This window comes from Staurois parvus, unplaced genomic scaffold, assembly GCF_062004578.1.
Source record: "Staurois parvus isolate SC_StPar_1 unplaced genomic scaffold, SC_StPar_1.0 ptg000086l, whole genome shotgun sequence".
NCBI lineage: Eukaryota > Metazoa > Chordata > Amphibia > Anura > Ranidae > Staurois > Staurois parvus.
The window spans coordinates 6,837,541-6,860,017 of NW_028317882.1; the positions used below are offsets into that span (position 1 = coordinate 6,837,541).

Below are 22,477 nucleotides of genomic sequence, written 5' to 3' on the forward strand. Positions count from 1 at the left end.
GGAGACAGTCAGAGACTCAGAACAGGTTACAGGAGATGATCAGAGTCTGCTGACATACTATAGGAGATGGTCAGAGACTGTGGACAGGATACAGGAGACGGTCAGAGATTGTGGGCAGCATACAGGAGATGGTCAGAGACAGCGGACAGGATACAGGAGACGGTCAGAGACTGAGGACAAGATACAGGAGACGGTCAGAGACTGCAGACAGGGTACAGGAGATGATCAGGGTCTGCTGACATACAAAGGAGATGGTCAGATACTGTGGACAGGATACAGGGGATGGTCAGAGACTGTAGACATGATACAGGAAATGATCAGAATCTGCTGATATACTCCAGGAGATGGTCAGAGACTTTGGACAGGATATAAGAGAGATCAGAGACTGCGCATATAGTACAGGAGGCAGTCAAAGACTGCGGACATAGTACAGGGGATGATCGGATACTGCGGACAGGATACAGGAGACAGTCAGAGACTGCAGACAGGATACAGGAGACAGTCAGAGACTGCGGACAGGATACAGTAGACAGTTAGAGACTGCGGACAGGATACAGGAGACAGAGACTGCGGACAGGATACAGGAAATGGTCAGAGACTGTGAACCAGCTGGAGAGGCCTGGTCTATACCAATTACTATGGATGACTGGTTTGCCTACACACATTAGATGGGTGCTGTACAACCTGTTAGACCCTGAAGCCGCTCAGAGTCTAGTCTACATCAAGCTTTCACCAATATAGTTAAACATCCAGCACCTTAGAGAAGACTGCACCTCCTAGTAAAATGAGTAGAACCTCGAGATTTTCATAGACGTTGTGCCCTTTATTGGTCATGGCCAGGCCTGGACTGGGACAAAAAATAGGCCCGGGCACTTTGGACTGAGTAGCCCAAAGCCCAGGGACCCTTTCCTCAGAGCCTGGTGGCGGAACGCAAGGGTCTGGTCGCATGAGCGGCCTTTGCAACCCTGGTAGTTTTGCCACTAGTGTCAGTAGGTTTTTATTTTTATTTACATTTTTATTTTTTTGTAGGAGGGAAGGAAGAGAGAGAAAGAGGAGAGAGAGAAGGGAGAGGGGGAGAGAGGAGAAGGGAGAGAGAGGAGAGGAGAGGGGAGAGAGAGAGGGGGGGGGAGGAGAAGGGGAGAGAAGAGAGGAGGGGAGAGGAGAGGGGAGAGAGGAGAGGGGAGAGGAGAGAGGAGAGAAGAGAGGAGGGGAGAGAAGAGAGAGAAAGGGGAGAGAGAGGAGAGGGGATAGAGAGAGGAGAGAGAGAGGGGGGAGAGGAGAGAGCGAGGGGGAGAGGACAGAGCGAAAGGGGAAAGGGGAGAGAGAGGGGGGAGAAAGAGAGTAGAGAGAGGGGGGAGAAAGAGAGGAGGGGGGGGAGAGAGAGGGGGGAGAAAGAGTGGAGAGAGAGAGGGGGGAAGAAAGGGGGAGTGAGAGAGGGGGAGAGAGAGAGAAGAGGGAAGAGAGAAAGAGGGAGAGAGGGAAGAGAGAGATAGAAGAGGGAAGAGAGAGAGGGAAGAGAGAAAGGGAGAAAGAAAGGGGTAGCGAGAGAGGGGGATAGAGAGAGAAGAGGGAAGAGAGAGAGAGAAAGAGGGAGAGAGGGGAGAGGGAGGGAGGGGGGGGGAAGAGAGAGAGAGGAGAGAGAAGAGGGAAAGGGAAGAGAGAGAAGAGGGAAGAGAGAGGAGGGAGAGAAGAGGGGGGGAGAGAGAGAGAAGAGGGGGGAGAGAGGGAGATAAGATGGGGAGGGAGATAGAGAGAGAGAAGAGGAGAGGGAGAGAGGGGGGAAGAGGAGAGAGAGAGGGGGGAGGGGGGAAGAGAGAGAGAGAAGAGAGAGAGAAGAGGGAGAGAAGAGGGAAGAGAGAGGGGGGAGAAGAGGGGGAGAGGGGAGGAAGAGAGAGAAGAGGGGAGAGAGAGGGAGATAAGATGGGGAGGGAGATAGAGAGAGAGAAGAGGAGAGGGAGAGAGGGGGGGGAGGGGGGGAGAGACATAGAGAAGAGGAAAGAGAGAGAGGGAAGAGGGAAGAGAGAGAGGGAAGAGAGAGAAGAGGGGAGGAAGAGAGAGGGAGGGGGGGAGAGAGAGAAGAGGGGGGAGAAGAGGGAAGAGAGAGGGGGAGAACGAGAGAGAGAGATGGGGGGGAGCGAGGGGGAGAGCGAGGGGGAGAGAGAGAGAGGGAAAGAGAGAGAGAAGAGAGGGGGGGGGGGGAGAGGAGGGGAGGGAGAAGAGGGAGAGATAGAGAGAGGGGGGGAGAGATAGAGAGAGAGAAGGCTGGCTGGAAGTGTGGTTGGGGCAAACACAGGAGGAGAGGATGGAAGGAGGAGGGGCAGCTTTCTCTCTGCTCTCCCTTCTGTGTGGGGGGGACGGGACGGGGGACTTTCAGCACTGGGGACTGCATATGCTGACAGATCCCCTGCAGTGCTGGAGGGGGGGGGCTGTGGGGGAGCATACAGGAGCTGACCTCATGCAGGAGATGGATAGGATCCCTAAAATCCTAAAAGGCGCATTACTCACCATTATCTGGTGAGTGCGGTTGATGTTGATTTTTCACTGGTGGATGGTGGAAGCACAATTTCTTTGGGAGAAGATTTATTTGTTGTATTTATTATACACCTTTGGGCAGAAGGACTTTTTTATTTATTTATATATTTATTTGTTTATGACACATTATTTATGAACACTTTAGATATTGATTTTTGTCAATTTATGGTGAAGAGGTTTGTGTTTTGCGCTGTTTATATATTCTTTCTTTATTAATTGGTGTTTTACACTGTTGCACAGCAGCATACTGTTACCTTTATTTCATTTAGATCCATTTTTTTGTGCGCTGGGGTTTGTGATTTATTTAGCAACTACATGATGGCTTAAGGACTGACTCCTCTGCCTGAGCCTGCAGAGACTAACCTAGGTGAGTGAGCTGAGCTCTGCACTACATCTGAACTCTCCAAATCTCCCTCCTGTCTCCCCCCCTCTTCCTCTCTTCTCTCCCCCTCTATCTCCCCTGCCTTCTCTCCCCCCTCTATCGCAGCACCTTCCCCCCCCTCTCTATCTCCCTTCCTTCTCTCCTCCCTCTATCTCCCTCCCTTCTCTCCCCTATCTCTCCCCCTCCTCTCTTTCCCCCCTCTATCTCCCTCTCCTTCTCTGTTCATGTTCAGTTAACACTCAGGGACAACTTTAGTATTACTGGGGATGGCTGACAATCTGAAGGCTGGATAGACCAATGTATTTACTACTCACAGGTTTGTGATGCTTCTGTTTAACCCCTTCCTGCTCAGCCCCAGCATTCCTTTAATGGCTTGTTCACATGAGCTTTGGTCTCTGAAGAGCAATTTGTATGCAGATAACTCTTCAGAGAGCAGTTGACAGGCAGTGAGGAGATGTTGTATCACCTCCTCACCACCTGCTTTAACCTAGAACCCTACACTAGCGCACTGCAACCACATTCATTGTACGCAGTTGTGGGGTGCTTGCAGAACAGCCTTATTCACTTGAATGGGTCACATTCAGAAGGCACTGTACCCACAGAAAGCAACAGAGGATATAAATTTTGCCACGGCCACAAAATATCATAGTTACATAGTTAGTCTGGCTGAAAAAAGACAAAAGTCCATCCAGTTCAACCATTAAAAAAAAAAAGGTATAATCCTATACCCACAGTTGATCCAGAGGAACGCAAAAAAGCCCAGCAAAGCATGATCCAATTTGCTCCCACAAGGAAAAAAATTCCTTCCTGATCCCCTGAGACGCAATCGGATATTCCCTAGATCAACTTTACATATAAATGTTAGTATCCAGTTATATTCTGTGTACCTAAGAAATAATCCAGGCCTTTTTTATAGCAATCCACTGAGCTGGCCAGAACCAACTCTTGAGGGAGTTCCACGTTTTCTACATGTCTATTCCACATTTTCACAGCTCTCACTGTGAAGAAACCTTTCCGTGTTTGGAGATTACATTTCTTTTCCTCCAGACGTAAAGAGTGCCCCCTTGTCCTCTGTGATGACCTCAGGGTGAATAGCTCTACACTGAGTTCACTATATGAACCACTGATGTATTTATACATGTTGATCATATCCCCCCTTAATCTCCTCTTCTCAATTGAGTAATAAATTCAGTTCTTCTAATCTTTCCTCATAGCTGAGCTCCTCCATGCCTCCATCACAGTGTCAGTATGTGTACACTCCAACCCCGTGTTGCCAACCATCCGTAAATTTACAGACAGCTTGTATAAAACAGACACTTTTCACCTATCCGCAAATGTTGATGGACAAGAGAAAAGTGCCTGTAAAAAATCCCTTTGTCATGGGCTCTGACTGCCAGACTCTGTTGTAAGGGGGCACTCCGCCAGACTCCGATGTAAAGGGGCACTCTGCTGGATTCTGATGTAAGAAGGGATTCTGCTGGATTCTGATGTAAGGGGGCCACTCTGCAAGACTCTGATTTAATGGGGATTCTGTAGACTCTAATGTAAGATGGTTTCACTCTGGGGACACTGATGTAAGGGAGGACTCTGATGTGAGCGTGGCACTCATCCTGACTGCTACACTCCATATGTTGTTTTGCTTTTTACTTATTCTGACCCATGTACTCTGTACATCTTGCATACTGTAGATATACCTGACCAAGGTGTTCATTTTCTCAACAGTTGCTGGTTTTAATGGAGTTTTTCTTTAACTAGTTGCCGACCGCAGATAGCCGAATGACGGCTACACTGCGGCCGGCCAGTTCTGAGTGGACGTCATATGACGTCCTCCCAGAACGCGCTCTCCAGGGGGCGCGCACCCAGCGATCTCCGTGATCGCTGTGTCCTACGGACACAGCTGATCACGTGATGTGGTAAAAGGCCAATCACAGCGGCCTTTTACCACGTGATCAGCGGTGTCCAATGACACGCTGATCAGAGGGAAATGCAAGTGTCGGTTCTCGGCTGCACTTTCCTCATGCTGTCAGATCGTGAGGAAAGTACTGCCGAGAACCTGCAGTTGTCAGAGCGGGGATCGGCACCGATCATCAGAACACTGATGATCAGTGCCCTGATGATCGGTGCCCAGCAGTGCCACCCGCAAGTTCCGCCCACCTGTGCCCAGCAGTGCGCCCACTAGCTCCGCCCACCTGTGCCCAGCAGATCACCCACCTGTGCCCAGCAGTGCACCCACCTGTGGGCAGCAGTGCACCCACCTGTGCCACTTTGCAGTGTCACACACCTGTGCCCAGCAGTGCCACCCACCTGTGCCCACCCACCTGTGCCCACCAGTGCCACCCACCTGTGCCCACCCACCAGTGCTGCCCACCAGTGCCACCCACCAGTGCAGCCCAGCAGTGCTGCCAGTCAGTGCCACCAGTCAGTGCCCAGGGGTTGTGCCAGTCAGTGCCCAGCAGTGATGCCAGTCAGTGCCGTCTATCAGTACCCATCATCAGTGTCACCTATCAGTGCCGCCTATAAGTGCTGCATATTAGTGCCGCCTATCCGTGACACCTCATTAGTGCTGTCTATCAGTGCCGCCTATCCGTGTCACCTCATTAGTACTGCCTATCAGTGCCCTTTAGTGCTGCCTATCAGTGCCGCCTATCAGTGCCCATCAGTGCTGCCTCATCAACGCACATCAGTGAAGGAGAAAAAATACCTGTTTGAAAAATTTTATAATAGAAACAAAACTTTTTTTTTTTTTCAAATTTTTTGCAATTTTTTTATTTATAGCGCAAAAAGTAAAGTGCCCAGTGGCGATTAAATGCCACCAAAAGAAAGCTCTATTTGTGAGAAAAAAATGATCAAAATTTCATATGGGTACAATCTTGCATGACCGCACAATTGTCAATCAAAGTGCGGCAGCGCTGAAAGCTGAAAATTGGCCTGGTAAATAAGGGGGTATAAGTGCCTGGTAGGCAAGTGGTTAAGGTAGGCTCAGTAAGGCAGCCCATACATTAGTAATTTTTTTTGTTCAACAATGTGTTGAACAAAAAAAAAATTACTCAATTCTCTCATCCACAAATTCGATGTGAATGGAGAATCACTCCCGCTGAGGTAATGTGTTCTGACAGTAAAGAGACTTCAGTGCCGCCAGAATACACTGATCAGTGCTGCCAGCTATAACCGACGGTGCTAATCCTGCAGAAATTTTCCTAGAGGCTATTTGTACAGAAGTTGATCTATAGATAGACTTATGTACAACCAGCCTGTCCATACATTGATCAAAATTCAACTGGTTCCTACTGAAACAGATTAATTTTGATCCATGTGTGGGCGCCTAAGGCAAAAATATCCTTTTTGTGTGCATAAAAACAAATGAAATGGAAACAATTAATAAAACAAAAAATGTTCCTTTGTCCTGAGGTTTATCTGTGTCTTTGAGACTGTCGTTTGTGGCACAGAATTTAGTATTTTCTGGGTACGAGGACTGTGGTATAGGTGTGCATTGTATACAGCAGGCACAGATTCTGTTCAATCTCCCTTTAAGACCCTCCCACTGGCCAGCCACACATCTTTTTTTCTTTTCTTTCTCAGGGTCTTGCATACTCCCAGTCTTTCTCACAGTTTGTCATCTTGTTATTACTTTTTAATTGTAAAACAATAAGATTACTTGTTATGAATATTGTTAACACGTTGTTTATAATGTTTAGAGGCTTCAATTCCCTTTAAAAATATATTATATGTCCTGTACACTACCTACAAATTACTGACTCCTGCAATGCACTACCATACTGACTCCTGTCCTCCACCCTGCTGACCGCCTGTTCTCTGCTCTGCTGACCGTCCTTCTTCTGCCCTGCTGACCCCCTTTATGCTGCCCTACAAACTGCTTTTCCCTGCCCTTTGCTCTGCTAACCCCTGTCCTCTGCCCTGCTGACTCCCTGTACACTCCGCTACTGATTCCTGTTTTTGCAACCTGCCCTGCTGACCTCCTATTCTCTGCCCCCCTGACATTTTTTACTGCTCCCCCATATCAGACTGGCTATATCCAGCCTTGTCCCTTAACCTTTAAAAAATCCTGTCCATTTTGTTGTTGAATCTGGACACCAGAGAATCCTCATCCAACATGTGAAAGATGATGTGGGAAAGAACATGTGTTTCCTCCCTATTGAGAATCAAGTCCACTTCTTGGATGAAGCAACTTCTGGAACCTCCTGGACGGTATATATAGGCCACTGCCGTAACAGTTTTCTGACTGGACTCTGATTGGATGACCTAACAGCTGGGAGCTTCAGCACTGGATGGACAACTGAATTGCCCTCTTTTCTAGGATGTTGATGGAAAACCAAGTTTCCTCTGACAACCTTGCCCCAACAGGGCATCCAGGACTCCTTCTCAGTATGATAGTCTGGTAACCATTGTGAGAACCTTTTAGAGTAAAAAGGTTTCCCCGACTCCCAAGCTGGGCCTGGAAATTCCCCACACCAGACCCCTACAGGTCATATGCATGTGGTAGTCTCAAGGGACCTGCATGCTGACATGAATCAAAGGCTGACCCTGGGAGCAAAGGTACAGCACCCTGCGGCTCATTTACACGACACACTACATGCCAAGGTGAGCACTCACGCAGGATCCACTGCCCAAAGTTTCACAACAGACCAGCCATGCATTCTCTTCTAGCCAGGGTCTGGGTACGGTCCACCAGGACACAGTCAAGAATTCAACTGATTCAGAAAGCTGCGGAAAGGGAGCAGCGATGCCTATGGAACAGCTAAGAAACCTGATAACAGATTCCTGAGAAAAAAACTATTTAGGAGGTAAGCTTCTTTCAGTAGAGAGAAGACATCCATCATGTGTGAGAAGTGGGAAGGGATGTCTCTGCAGTTTTGTTTTCTGGTGTGTAGAAGGGTTAGTTTTTCTATCAAGTTTTTTTGCAGTCTGTCTTCTCCTGCCAGGGAGATTTACTCCTCTGTTGGAAAGATGACACATAGTTACCAAGACAGAAACTAAAGGGAAATCATACATTTATGAGTTTTTATGAGAACAAGAATTGAGGAAAAATCTTCCGGAGTGGAGAAATTTCCTGGTGACAACTGTCGAAAATAGGAATTGGGTCTCTAACAGGCAGTGAAGTGAAATGACCACAGAAGGACACAAACCAAATGATAGGGATTTTATTCCTACCTACTATATGCAAATTTAAAAAAAAAAGAAAAAAAAAGAGCAAAGTTTGGCTATACATACACCTTAACCAGTGGGCAAACAAGAGTACACATACCAGAAGACCAGCTAAAGAACTAGACAGAGGGATGCAGAGGCACACTCTGGGGTTCTGGGTGTTGACACTGGGGGTGTTGCTGCCACCCGACAATTTTTTTTTGTGTTGTACCAAGAGGGGTTGTACTGAACGCATTTGCTGGGAGATGGGATTTAGAGCCTGTAGTCTGCATGCTGTGGCTGAACGCAGCAGTAGAGCGCTAGTGGCCTGTTCTGACTATATGTCAGCCAAACACAGTGTCAGAGCACTTCCCCTACTGTTCCAGGAATGTGCAAGTCAGGGTGGCATCAGGAAGACCCTGCAAGGCAAAAGAGTCATGCTGAAGGTGGAAGCTTCACACAATACACTCTAAAGCTGGTCATAGAAGGGTTGGATCCTGGCCGGTTTAGCAGGGACTGGCCAAGATTTAATCCATCTATAGGCAGGCTCATTGTACCATTGATCAACTTCAGTACAACCAGCTTCTCAGATTGTTTTTTGCATGCGATAAGCCACATAGCTACTGCCAGTAATCGCATGCAATAAATCCAAAGGCTCCCTGCCAGCAGAACACGATATTTCTTTGGGAGGGATTCTTCCGTCCACAAAGTCAGTGATTTTCTTTCCTGCAACCACCATCATCTATGGTTGTTTATGTTTAAAAGACTGCACAAAAGAAGGGCAGGAAACAATGGTATGCTGCTTCTTTTTGTTCACCGAGGGCTTCATAACATTTTTTAATGTAAACTATGCATCCTCTTTCTATCCTATATAATGTTACCTGTGCATAAAGATTGTTGTAATCTTTTTATTGCACTCTTTGCTACAACTCTTTAGCAATCCCTGGATTGAACGCAGACTGTAAATCAGACTTTTGAAGGTAAAATTGGTTCTTGCACAGTCTGTGTAGATATTATTCCTCATTTGTCTGGAATTCCAGCCCCAACTGGCTGAAATTATAGTTTTTTTTTCTACTGTCTAATATGAGGCAAGAGGAATTATACAGTTTACTTTAAAGGGCGTTCTAAGGAATATGTATAGAAGTATGGAACAATATGACCAAGTCACTATTGTTGCTGAAAAAATGCCTTCTTTAGTACCCCTGATTCAAATGATTCACTTTGTATCACTTTAGGTCTCATGTATGTGTCTGAAATACTCTGTATGGATCAAAAGGCTCGTAATTTATAGAAGTTAGATTATAAGGTTGAAAATTGTACATGGAACTCACTCACGTGTGTCCCACCTCGTGTGCAATGGTGAAAGCTGTTGCTAGGCCAATATCTTCATTGATACTGCAGCTTCTCTCTCTTTCACACATTCCACCCACTGGTGCTAAACCTAAAGAGTAATAGGGAAATTCAAACATTAGTTTTATCCCAGATATGGAAATGATCTTCCTTTACACATTCTTTTAAAAAGAGTACATGCACATTCAATTAGGAATAGAAAAGAAATATATTTTACTTTACGAATATAAAACAGATATCTCACCTAATGTTCCACATGGCTTGTTTTTGTAAATGCAAATATCATATCTGTAAAAAACGCACACAGACAATTATTAGAATACAATTAGATTTATTTGAACAATAAACAGGAATTCCTGTAATATTGTACCATTTTTGAGGGCCTACCGGTTATATTCAGGAAGTATGGACACAAATGTTTATGTTTGTTCTATTAGAATACAACTGTAGCATTCCACATAATGCAATCTCATCACTTTGACTATATTAACAGCTTCCAGACCGCCCTATAGCAGAAATACTGTTACAGGGTGGCACGGGTGCACAAAATCATGTATATATATGTGATTTTGCATTTCCTGATAGGGGGCGTGCGAGTCCAAAGCAGTGTGATTACAGTAAAGCGCACTGACCCCCTAGTAAAACACTTCCAGCACACTGTTAACCCTTTTATCGCCCCTTGCCCAGTGCCATTAGTACTTTTTTTTAGCACTGATCACTGTATTGTGTTACTGGGGATGTCAATGACACCAAGTCAGTTCCCCCCAGTGTCAAATTGTCCGCCGCAGTCCTGCTATAAGTCGCTGATCGCTGCCACTACTAGCAAAAAAAAAAAAAAAATCCCAGTATATATACCGCCATTTGTAAATGCTATAACTTTCATATAAACCAATTAATTTACATGTATTGTAGTAGAATGCATTTTAGTGTAAATGTATGACGAAATTTGATTTTTACATTTTTTTTACTGGACATGTTTGATAACAAAAAGTCCAAAATATTGTTTTTTCTCAAAATTGCCAGTCTTTTTTTTTTTTAGCGCAAAAAATAAAAAACCGCACAGGCGATCAAATACCACCGAAAGAAAGCTCAATTGCTGGGAAAAAAAGCACGTAAATTTTATTTGGGTGCAGCATTGCATGACCGCGCAATTGTCAGTTAAAGTAACAGCGCTGTAACACAAAAAATTACCTGGTCAGAAAGGGGGGGTAAATCCTCAGGAGGGCAAGTGAGTAAATACAGAAACTACTTGTACATAATTGCTATCAGCTACAACCCTTGCTTTCCACAGAGATCCAGCTAGGTCAGTGATCACTAGAAAGTGCTCCATATGCGATCTGAGAGATATAAATTCCGGCCAAAGTTGTTACAGCCTGGGACATCTGGCTCCCACATTTTTCCAAGGCTCAAGTGCAATGATATCTTTTAGAACACTTTACCAACATGACCCAAAAGTTGCTATGACAATAATCACTTATATTTGCAGTCACTATTAATGTTTTTATTACCTGGTTATTAGGACGGCAGTGTCATGGTCAGCTATGCCACTCTCTGTGATTGCATTACCATTCCGATTTACAATGGACTTTTGCCACCTGCAGAAGCTGTCAAGAGACTTTCCTGCATGGTGGTTAATTTCCAGATTAGGCTGCAGACAACAAAATTATTATAGTAATATCAACTAGGTTTATTGTGTCAAGGGTACTAAAACATCTTATTAGCATTGTTAAACATATTGAAGACTTATTGCAGTAAGCTATATCAACTAGTTAGACTTCATTTTGCACATAAAAAAAGCATTTGCTTTGTATTGACTTGTAAAATCATTATATGTTGGTGGTGTACTAGATCAGGATTTTGGTAGGTATTCAGATCCTCTGATGTTTTAGTTAAGAGGCTGCTCTCTAACCCCTGGTTCACATCTGTGCGGGTGGTGCCGCTTCGGGAGCTGCACAAATATCTGCAGCCGCACCACCCACACAGAGGAATGCGGGACCCGCAGGTGGATGCCATTCATTTTAATGGCACGCCACCCGCACTGGAAATTGCAACCATACTGGGACCTCGGTTCCCGTGCGGGTTGCAATTTCCCAAGTAGTGCAGAGACTTATTCTCTGTGTGTCCCGGGGCACAGGAGTCTATTCAAATGAATGGACTCTCGTGCCTGCGCAAATCGCAGCCCACATGATCGCACAGATGTGCACCAGTGGTAAAATTGTATGGGACTGAAAAGGAGGTCATTGGATTGGCAACAGTAAGTTTAGTAGGGTGAAGAAAGCATGTGGTACATGGTTGAGAGTCCACAATTTTTTTTCATCCTGAGTGAAAAACCATAGCCAACTCATTTTGTGAGACTTAAGTGTTCCATCTTTATCCTGGCTTATACAGGTATGGGTTGGAGAACCCTAGTGTTGATTTCACTAGCATGGATTAAGGGCCTGTTCTGGTCACCGATTAGGCAGTCTTCTCTGGTCAGCGATTGGAAGCCTGCTCTAGCTGTCAGTCTGGTAGGCTGCTAGACCGGTAACCACAGCAGACCCTTAATCCGTGTTAGAGAAATCAACTTCAGCATATTCGCTCTTTGCCCAGTTTTCTTCCAACCCTCCCCAGCACAATCCCTGATGAAGGGGGATCAGTTACGCCTCTGAAACAAATTGCATTTTGTTTTTAGGCTCATGACAAATAAAAATTGAAATGGGCTCTCAACCATATGTCAAGGGCTCTCTTCACTCTGCCGGACTTACTGCTGTCAAATAATCCCCCTTATGTTACAACAAGAAGAAAACAAGGCTACATTATATGATATTCTTAGGAAAAAACATAGATGATAGATTGTTGCATCCATCGTACACAGTGCTATCATTTACCAACTTGGGTCAATGTTTGCTTCCTGTGAAAAAGTTCTTTCCCTGTTTTTTACCATTTCTCTAGTTTAAACAAACAGTTGATAAGTTAATTGCCTTTGGGGCTACACATCTAGAGTTTTATTTAAATGCACAAAAGTAAAAAAAATAAAAACTAATTCCTGACCAAGCACTGAAAAAGAACCTGTGACAAATAAGATATATACTGTACTTTATGCTGTGATAAACTATGATTTCAAATGTGAATATATTGCTAAAAATAAGAAACTGAATTTCTGACAATCAATAAAAAATAAACTCAGTGATTTAGTGTCTGCGTTATTACTATTTTTATTAACCTGATCTTCAGTCAAAAGGATTAGCCGAGTCACCATGATGTTCACAATGTTCCCCAGACTTGAGTCCTGGAAAAGTTTGGCAACCTGACCTCCAGGAAAGAAAAAAAGATCAGTCTTAATATCACTGACAAAATCCGAACAAATGGAACACAGAATGGTATTTCCGCTGTCCAAAAGATAAAAAAAGTAGCTTGCATAGGTTGTAATACTTACAATGTTCATAATAGCTAGGATATATTGCTCAATGTCCCTTCTTCCGTGATAACCAATCATCATTTTATCTGCAACCACCAAAGTCTCCACGTATCTCTCTGTGCTCACTGATCGTTTAAGTGGCAGAGGTCCACGCTGTGTGTGATTGGATGCTGGTCGTAAAGGTGGAGGCCTTGGATTTCTCAGCCACCAATGACGGTCCTTCCAGGGCTTGTCATCTGGAGTAGAACAAACATTTATTCAGATCATTTCCTTGGTTACAAATGTCCCAATAATCTCACCTAGTATAAAACATTCTTATAAAATGAAAATATAAACAATGAGATTAAATTGATAGAAGATAAATAAAGGCCAAATCCATTCAATACTGTAACATTATTGTTGGGTGGATGCCAATATATTAAGGCATGGTCAAGCAGAAAGATAACATGGCATGAACTGCTGTTTGGTTGCTTTGAATTGCTGCACTTTGTACATAACACTGCTCTGAGCACTTCTTAATAAATATAAACTATAGTGATTTTTAGTCATTTTTATATACTTTTTTAATGATTAAACATTTATAAACTTGTATTTTATATCACAAATTTTTATTGTTTGTGTATAGAGCGTACTTGTATCTTTAATTAGAAGGCCTAGCACTAACTTTTTGACTGTTCCTACAAACTGGAGATGTAGACTGCACTATCTGTACTAGGAGCTATATACTGTGAAAACCACATATTTCTTTGCCAGGGAGTGACAGGTCTTTGAATAAAGTCGTGTCTAAGTGAAAGAAATGCCCACTTAGACAGTGGCCACTGGTCTAACCACTCAATACTCTATCCAAAACTAAAGTCCAATATTTGGTCTTAGATACTCTTTAAGGTTTGCATTCAAAGCACAGCAGTAAACTATTATTCTGAATTACTGCATGTGCTGGTTGGAAACAGTAAATACAGTATCTAATTAAAATATGGAAGCACAATATACATTCAATAAACACAGTTTATGTGCCTATGAAATCAGTTTAAATCTTTCCTCCAGAATTGAGTTGTTTTGAAGCTAATAACGTGAAAATCACCCTAGAGTGTATGGCATAAGCATTATACGTAATGTATAATTTTTCAGTTATTCATAGCAAGCAATGTTTTTAAAATAGTACATAGATATTCTGGTTTTCAAAAAAGGTTAAAATTTTTACCTATTACACCACACGCCGCATCAAGATGCTGTCTTTGCAAGGAAGAGCGCTTGTACACCACATGTGGGGTCCCCTCACTGGTTTTGTTATAATTTCTACCTTGAGGTAGTGGTTCAATGAGATACTCATCATCCCCTGATACTATCACTCCGAGCTAGTTTGAAACAGAAAAAGATGTTATAGACAAAATAAGATGGCTATAGTAACTAAGTTTTAGCTCATGAATTTACAGACATACTGTATTCTTAAAATAAACCCAAGTATGGAAAAAATATACAATACACATAAATTGACCCAAAATTTATATTTAATTTTAGGGTGAATGCCACTGAATTTAATTATCAATCATCCCCTTATCAAAGAAACCCTGGTAACACGAGTCTGGTTTAGAGGAAATAGTTTTATACACATGCCCTGCTTAAATTGAGAGGGTCACATAGGGCTGGATTCCATATAACATTTACATTGCACAGCATACTGTGAAATGATTTAAAAGTATGTGCTTAAGATTAAAAAAGTCCCACAAGGAAAACACAAAAAAAAAAATCAAAAAAGATATTTTTCTAAAGTCTCACTATGTCTTCCTTGTTTAAAGACAAGTATTATACATCTACTGTTACTTTAATAAACACGTAACTTTCATTAGGTCACTTTGGTCATCAGTGGCACTTACCTATTATTGTATTTATGCTGATAGGGCATACTACAGTCTAGAAATATATATATATATATATATATATATATATATATATATATATATATATATATATACATACATATATACACACACAGTATATATATATATATATATATATATATATATATATATATATATATATATATACATACACACAGTTGTGTTCAAAGTAATAGCAGTGTGTTGAAAAAAGTGAATAAAGCTCAAAATCCTTCTAATAGCTTTTATTTCCATACACACAAATGCATTGGGAACACTACACATTCTATTCCAAATCAAAACATGAAGAAAAATATATATATATAAAAATATAAATATAAAAAATTGAAGAAAAGTGAATATTAGACTGTTCAAAAAAATAGCAGTGTTTGTATTCTTCTTTACAAACTCAAACATTCACTATATAAACTGAAAAATGTTTGAAGATTTTGCTTTCCTTTGAATCACTTAATTAATATTTAGCTGTATAAGCACTGTTTCTGAGAACTGCTGTACATCTGTGTTGCATGGAGTCAACCAACTTCTGGCACCTGTGAACAGGTATTCCAGCCCAGGATGATTGGACTACATTCCACAGTTCTTCTCTAATATAAATATATTTATAGTGCCGCGCTCCTATTTTTGTATATATATAGCTTAATCCAATCTACTCTCATTCTAATAAATACATAAATTGATACCTAAAAAAATACATAAATCACTGTGACTAGTGAATAAGAAATAAATAAATTGTGAATCACTGTGACTTGTGAATCAATTAAGAATGGATGAATATAAATAAATCAAAAACCTTAATTAATGTGACTAATAAATGGATAAAAATGGGGTATATAAAAACCTAAATCTGTGCCACTCTAATCATATGTGATCAATCCATCAATTTTGTGCAAAAACATATAAATGTGCAAGTGCAATCAATAAAGTACATAAAGTCTTTTAAAATAAGTGCAATGTGCAGGTGAATTCCTTATTTCCTCTCGCCAGGTGCCTTGTGGTCTCCCTATGCGCTCACCTTGGTATTTGCCTAAATAAATTCAGGCAAATAAACTTTTAATCCTTCCAGGATTGATGGGATAATACTCATGTATAAGATGTTCCAAGAAGTGGGTGTAGATCTATTGGGATCCTCCTGTGCTCTCCTCTTTCTCCTTGTGCAGCTGCTCATAGATGGGTGTTTTGACCAGCTCTATAGGAATCTCCTAGTTCCCCTCCTGGGGTCACCTCCTTCTCATATTCCTCCTTATGTGCTGGAAAATCCTGTTGTCATAGAAGTGGCAAAGAAAGTTGGACGGTCAGCAGCGCAGGTGGCGATGCGTTATCTACTGCAGAGAGGGATTGTTGTCCTTGCAAAGAGCTTCACCGCAGAGAGAATCAAACAAAACTTCCAGGTGATTAAAACAGGTGATTAAAATATTGACCGTCCAGATGTGTTGACAGTTGGAAGCTCAGCTCCAGCAAAAAGGGGTTGTTCTTCCTGACAGATGTAACAGAGCTACTCAACAGTTTCAATAGGCAACTTCAAGGAAAGGGTAAGCTCATCTGTCATATGGATGGTCAATATTTCTGTTTTAATCACCTGGAAGTTTTGTTTGATTCTCTCTGCGGTGAAGCTCTTTGCAAGGACAACAATCCCTCTCTGCAGTAGATAACGCATCGCCACCTGCGCTGCTGACCGTCCAACTTTCTTTGCCACTTCTATGACAACAGGATTTTCCAGCACATAAGGAGGATATGAGAAGGAGGTGACCCCAGGAGGGGAACTAGGAGATTCCTATAGAGCTGGTCAAAACACCCATCTATGAGCAGCTGCACAAGGAGAAAGAGGAGAGCACAGGAGGATCCCAATAGATCTACACCCACCTCTTGAAACATCTTATACATGAGTATTATCCCATCAATCCTGGAAGGATTAAAAGTTTATTTGCCTGAATTTATTTAGGCAAATACCAAGGTGAGCGCATAGGGAGACCACAAGGCACCTGGCGAGAGGGAATAAGGAATTCACCTGCACATTGCACTTATTTTAAAAGACTTTATTTATGTACTTTATTGATTGCACTTGCACATTTATATGTTTTTGCACAAAATTGATGGATTGATCACATATGATTAGAGTGGCACAGATTTAGGTTTTTATATACCCCATTTTTATCCATTTATTAGTCACATTAATTAAGGATTTTTGATTGATTGATATCAGCCACATTAATTAAGGTTTTTGATTTATTTATATTCATCCATTCTTAATTGATTCACAAGTCACAGTGATTCACAATTTATTTATTTCTTATTCACTAGTCACAGTGATTTATGTATTTTTTTAGGTATCAATTTATGTATTTATTAGAATGAGAGTAGATTGGATTAAGCTATATATATACAAAAATAGGAGCGCGGCACTATAAATATATTTATATTACTGAACAAACACTAGTAAGTGAGTCTGTGTAAGTGCCAGCGCACCAAGCACATTATATCAGTAGATAATTATTTATAACCCACTGAATGCCTCATTCATAATAGCTCACAAGTATTCACTATTTACCACAGTTCTTCTCTATTTCTTGGTTTTGCCTCAGAAACTTCATTTTTGTTGTCACCTCACAAGTTTTCTATTGGATTAAGATCCGGGGATTGGGCTGGCCACTCCATAACATCAATCTTGTTGGTCTGGAACCAAGATGTTGCACGTTTACTGGTGTGTTTGGGGTCGTTGTCTTGTTGGAACACCCATTTCAAGGGCATTTCCTCTTCAGCATAAGGCAGCATGACCTCTCCAAGTATTCTGATGTATTCCAACTGATCCATGATCCCTGGTATGCGATAAATAGGCCCAACACCGTAGTATGAGAAACATCCCCATATCATGATGCTTGCACAACCATGCTTCACTGTCTTCACAGTGTAATGTGGCTTGAATTCAGTGTTTGGGGGTCGTCTGACAAACTGTCTCCGGCCACTAGACCCAAAAAGAACAATCTTACTTTCATCAGTCCACAAAATGTTGCGCCATTTCTCTTTAGGCCAGTCAATGTGCTCTTTGGCAAATTGTAACCTCTTCAGCACATGTCTTTTTTTCAACAGTGGGACTTTGCGGGGGCTTCTTGCAGATAGCTTGGCTTCACATAGGTGTCTTCTAATTGTAACAGTACTCACAGGTAACTTTAGACCTTCTTTGATCTTCCTGGAGCTGATTGTTGGCTGAGTCCTTGCCATTTTGGCTATTCTTCTATCTATTCGAATGGTAGTTTTTCGCTTTCTTCCACGTCTTTCAGGTTTTGGTTGCTATTTTAAAGCATTTGCGATCATTTTAGCTGAGCAGCCTATCATTTTCTGCACTTCTTTATATGTTTTCCCCTCTCCAATCAACTTTTTAATCAAGGTACGCTGTTCTTCTGAACAATGTCTGGAATGACCCATTTTCCTCAGAATTTCAAAGAGAAATGCACTGTAACCAGCATGTACAACATTTGCTGCATTCCTTCCTTAAATAAGGGCAATAATTGCCACCTGTTTTTCAAAGAATGAATGACCTCACTAATAGAACTCCACACTGCTATTATTTTGAACATGCCCCTTTCAATTAGTGATTCAATTACACAGAATCAGCAGCATGCATGTCATGACTGTTGGGTCTGTTGGATTTCTATTACTCTACTACACCTGCTAGTAAATTATTTGCCATGTAGAAATATAATTTCTACCAAAAACAGTGATTGATCAGGTTAGTGATGTCTGACTGCTATTATTTTGAACACAACTATATATATATATTGCAGTCTGATATTAATAGGTTCACCTCTCCAGATTATACTTAGCCCATCCTCACCAGTCCATTGCAGTTGCTAATGGCCACTTTGGAGCTCAACTGTTGATCTTGTATGTGGCCAACGTAATGACAGTCCTCGTACATCTCATGTTTCCAGTCTAGTCCCCCTCTTTTCCAGTACTCAACAGTGAAGTGCTGTCCCAGTAGATCTGTCTGCAGAGTGAGGTTGAGTAGGAAGTTAGAACTCTGAGCTTGCAGCCAGTAGAAGACCTGCCGTTCAGACTCATCAGGGATGCTCCTCCTGGACCTTCGGAAGCTGGGTGATGCTCTGCGAAGGTCGTACGTCAAGAAGTTCCCACTTTCGTCCACCTGGGCAGGAAAGGCGATCTCATAATGGCTCAGACGGGAGAGGAAATCTGCTGGGTCAGAGGAGAGGACTTCACTGGCTGCTGTCATCCCAACGATGCAGTGACTTGGGCTGAATTATAAGGCACCACGTCAAGCACAATAACAAGCACAAACTATATAATGATTAAAGGACCAAAGTGTACTAATGGTAGGAACATGTTTAAGGTATACTTTTTTCAGAGTACTACAGTGGATTATTATATGATAAGTTAGCTCTTCTCCAGGTGAATATTAGTAAAGATAGATAAAACGGCCTCATTTATTAAACTGGAGGAAGTGAAAACAAAGGTATTGCTTATGTTAAATACACTTGAGTTCTCATTTTGCATTTAGGATTTAGCATTAGAAAGAAAGTAAATGTTGCTCTGGGTAATTCCTGCAGTTTTCTAATATGAAGCCTTGTATGCGTACAGTTAGAACTTTGTTTCTCAACAGAAAAGAAAACAACACTGCCAATGCTGTTGAGTCAGTTAAGCAAATTAGTTAGAAGACTATATAAATTTAATGTAAGTATTAAAGAGCATCTTGTTCAGTGTCATGACATATCTGTAACCTATGATCATATATGAGTATGATAAAGCATAGATAAATTCAGATAAATAGTGTATATGTGGTATATGAATATCAACATATTTTATACTGTTATCTCGGTTTTAAATGACTGTGTTATATTATAGTAGATTTGACACTGGAATTGTATGTACCCTGGACACTTAAAATCTAAAGACACGTAAAGATTGATCTTGGTGAGGAGTGCTCACTATGGCAACAGAGGTTAGGAAATGGCGGTGTCACTGGTGGTGTCACAGTAAGGCCATTCCTTCCAAGATATGATATGGTGAAATTAGATCTTCCTTTCCAGAATTTTCATCATTCTCACCATGGGTAAGCGCTCCTGGCACTGCTGTTTTAGAATCTCTAGGTAACACCTGATTTGATTACCCCATAAAATATTTGTCTTGTCTTGGGAGTTCACAACCATTACTGGAGATTAGGAGACTTGATAAGTGGAACAATACTTATCTCACAAGTATACTTCTACTAGCACTTGAAAAGCCCCACGCAATTATATTCAAAATAATTAATGACTGTTTCTTCAGGGTGTCAGTAGTTCAAATTTTAGGTTCTAGGAGACAGGAAGTAAAGCTATATTGTGTGGGAATTGCAAATACGTTGTATGGACTTTCTATGTAACATTTGCATATTTGCCTTGGGAATGATCACATTTTAAGTATAACTAAAATTTTTGATAGCTTTCTGCTTACGTTAGGGAGATTTATCTTCTCTATTTGTCTTGTATACCACTATTATTGAAAGTGAAAATTATGAAAAATCCCAAATGTTGGGTTGTCCCCAGAAAAGTAAAAAAAGGTACCCCTTTTTTTACTTTTCTGGGGACAACCCAATATTTGGGATTTTTCATAATTTTCACTTTCAATAATAGTGGTATACAAGACAAATAGAGAAGATAAATCTCCCTAACATAAGCAGAAAGCTATCAAAAACTTTAGTTATACTTAAATGTGATCATTCCCAAGGCAAATATGCAAATGTTACATAGAAAGTCCATACAATGTATTTGCAATTCCCACACAATATATCTTTACTTCCTGTCTCCTAGAACCTAAAATTTGAACTACTGACACCCTGAAGAAACAGTCATTAATTATTTTGAATATAATTGCGTGGGGCTTTCAAGTGCTAGTAGAAGTATCCTTGTGAGATAAGTATTGTTCCACTTATCATGTCTCCCAGTCTCCAGTAATGGTTGTGAGCTCCCAAGACAAGATAAATATTTTATGGGGGCAGATGGTTGGGGGAGCAAGGGATTCCCTTAATTTGTAGAGATTAGCTCTCAGTTCCTGTTTTGGCTATTGGACAGGACTAACATGGGATATAACCCTCCCTTACTGGATCCAAAATGAAAAAAAATATTTTGCCTGTAGTTCTACTAGTGTTTCTAAATGCAAAAAACAAACCTATAACGCATTGCAGCTTACCGTTTCTTAGATATGGTGACTGTATTGGTTTTCATTTTTTGGGCTTTTTTCCCCTCTGTTTGTATCTGGTAATCCTACCAGTTATACACCTTCTGTCCTATGGTGACAACACTTATTCACTGGGGTTAATTTACCAAGGTCAAATAGGCTGTTCACTTAGTGTTTAGTGTGGTGCAATTTCACTTTGCAAAGTGTGACTAACTGCCTGACACTCCGACTGGGTATCGCCACCAAACTACAGCTACCTTCAATCTGGAACCAGAATATACTACAGCAAATTTACCCCAAGCATCAGACAGAACCAATGTTAGAGTAAAACAAGAATACCCAATCACATGCAAGGAAAATAAAAAAACAGCATTTCTGCTTATGCATGATTGGACGATGGAAGTCATTTGAGCTTTACCTAATTCACTTAGCTATGGGGAAAATTTCCTTGAAAAGTGCAACTTTCCCTTACAAACTGAACAGTCTATTTGTGTGTAATAGATCAACCCCACTGTGTCTATGGAGGAGTTGTCACCTTAGGGTGCTCTCCTGATCTGGGTTAAAACACTTCCTCCTTTCCATTACATGGAATGGAGCTGTAGTCTAGTTCACAGAAGTTAGCTGGGAAGGTAGAAAACATTGTTTGGTATTTCAGCTCAGTGCATAGGAATTTATACTGGAAGGAAGGATGCTGGATTCAACAAGATCAACAGAATATTTTTTTTGTACTGGCAAAAAATGTACTTAGCCTGAAAAATCAAAACAAATGCAGCCACCACATCTAATGACTGGTAAGCTGCAATATATTACGTTTTTGTTCTCGGGTTTAGATATGCTTCAGGAATAATAGCATCGTTTGTATTAGAAATCATACATGTGAGAGGACATACACAAATTCAATTTCCAAACATTGCTCAGCAAAGAACAGTAAGACAAAAGGGCCTATGTAATTTGTGCATGGTCATTTTTGCTCAATGTCCATGGCTTTACAAGTATAAAAACTAGAGAAATGTTTACATTTTAATGCTGTCTGTAACAACCATAGAAATGTTTTTTTCACTAACCTGAATAATTACAGCTGGACTGAAATGAGAAATACATACATTATTCTGGTCTTAAATTTTTTTTACCAAGCAAGATCTTCAGTTGGGTATTCCACATGTGCATCCACCTGCTTACTGCCCAAACACACAAATCATCAGTATTTCACTGTAACACAAAGATATTTCTCTCTCACCTTCTGAGCTGTGGTTGTGATTTCTGAATCTTTTGAAAGCAGAAGGTCTTGCAGCAGTCACGGAGAAGGCCAAAGCCAGTAGACCCCAGATAACTGCCATGGCGTATGGTCTTCTTCAGCTTAACTGTAACGCCCACTTTCACCATGACGCTGTCCCTTAGGCCTTCTCCCAGGGACTACTAACCTAAAGCCTGTGAAGTCATCTCCTTCAGCACACACAGCAACTCTTCTATTGTGCCTTCTTTTCTTCTTTGTTAATTTCAATAATAATATAAGTTCAGTTCTTTTATTTACACAATTACTACCCTTAAAAGAAAAAAATATTTTTTTATACTCTATCAGTTTGCAATGCATACAGTACATGTAAAACACCA

General features: G+C 41.4%; 1 protein-coding gene across 1 annotated transcript in view; it reads right to left on the minus strand.

Moving 5' to 3' along the window:
• ADAMTS10 (ADAM metallopeptidase with thrombospondin type 1 motif 10) overlaps positions 1-22,477 on the minus strand; it is a 118,322-nt gene that overhangs the window by 91,755 nt on the left and 4,090 nt on the right. Inside the window, exons 3-10 of the mRNA XM_089670008.1 lie at positions 22,104-22,409; positions 18,531-18,948; positions 14,005-14,158; positions 12,822-13,039; positions 12,609-12,692; positions 10,915-11,054; positions 9,651-9,694; positions 9,392-9,497 (exon numbers count right to left, since the gene is read on the minus strand). Coding sequence (XP_089526134.1) covers positions 9,392-9,497; positions 9,651-9,694; positions 10,915-11,054; positions 12,609-12,692; positions 12,822-13,039; positions 14,005-14,158; positions 18,531-18,948; positions 22,104-22,249 — 1,310 coding nt within the window. The 5' untranslated portion in view covers positions 22,250-22,409. The remainder of the gene's footprint in view (positions 1-9,391; positions 9,498-9,650; positions 9,695-10,914; positions 11,055-12,608; positions 12,693-12,821; positions 13,040-14,004; positions 14,159-18,530; positions 18,949-22,103; positions 22,410-22,477) is intronic.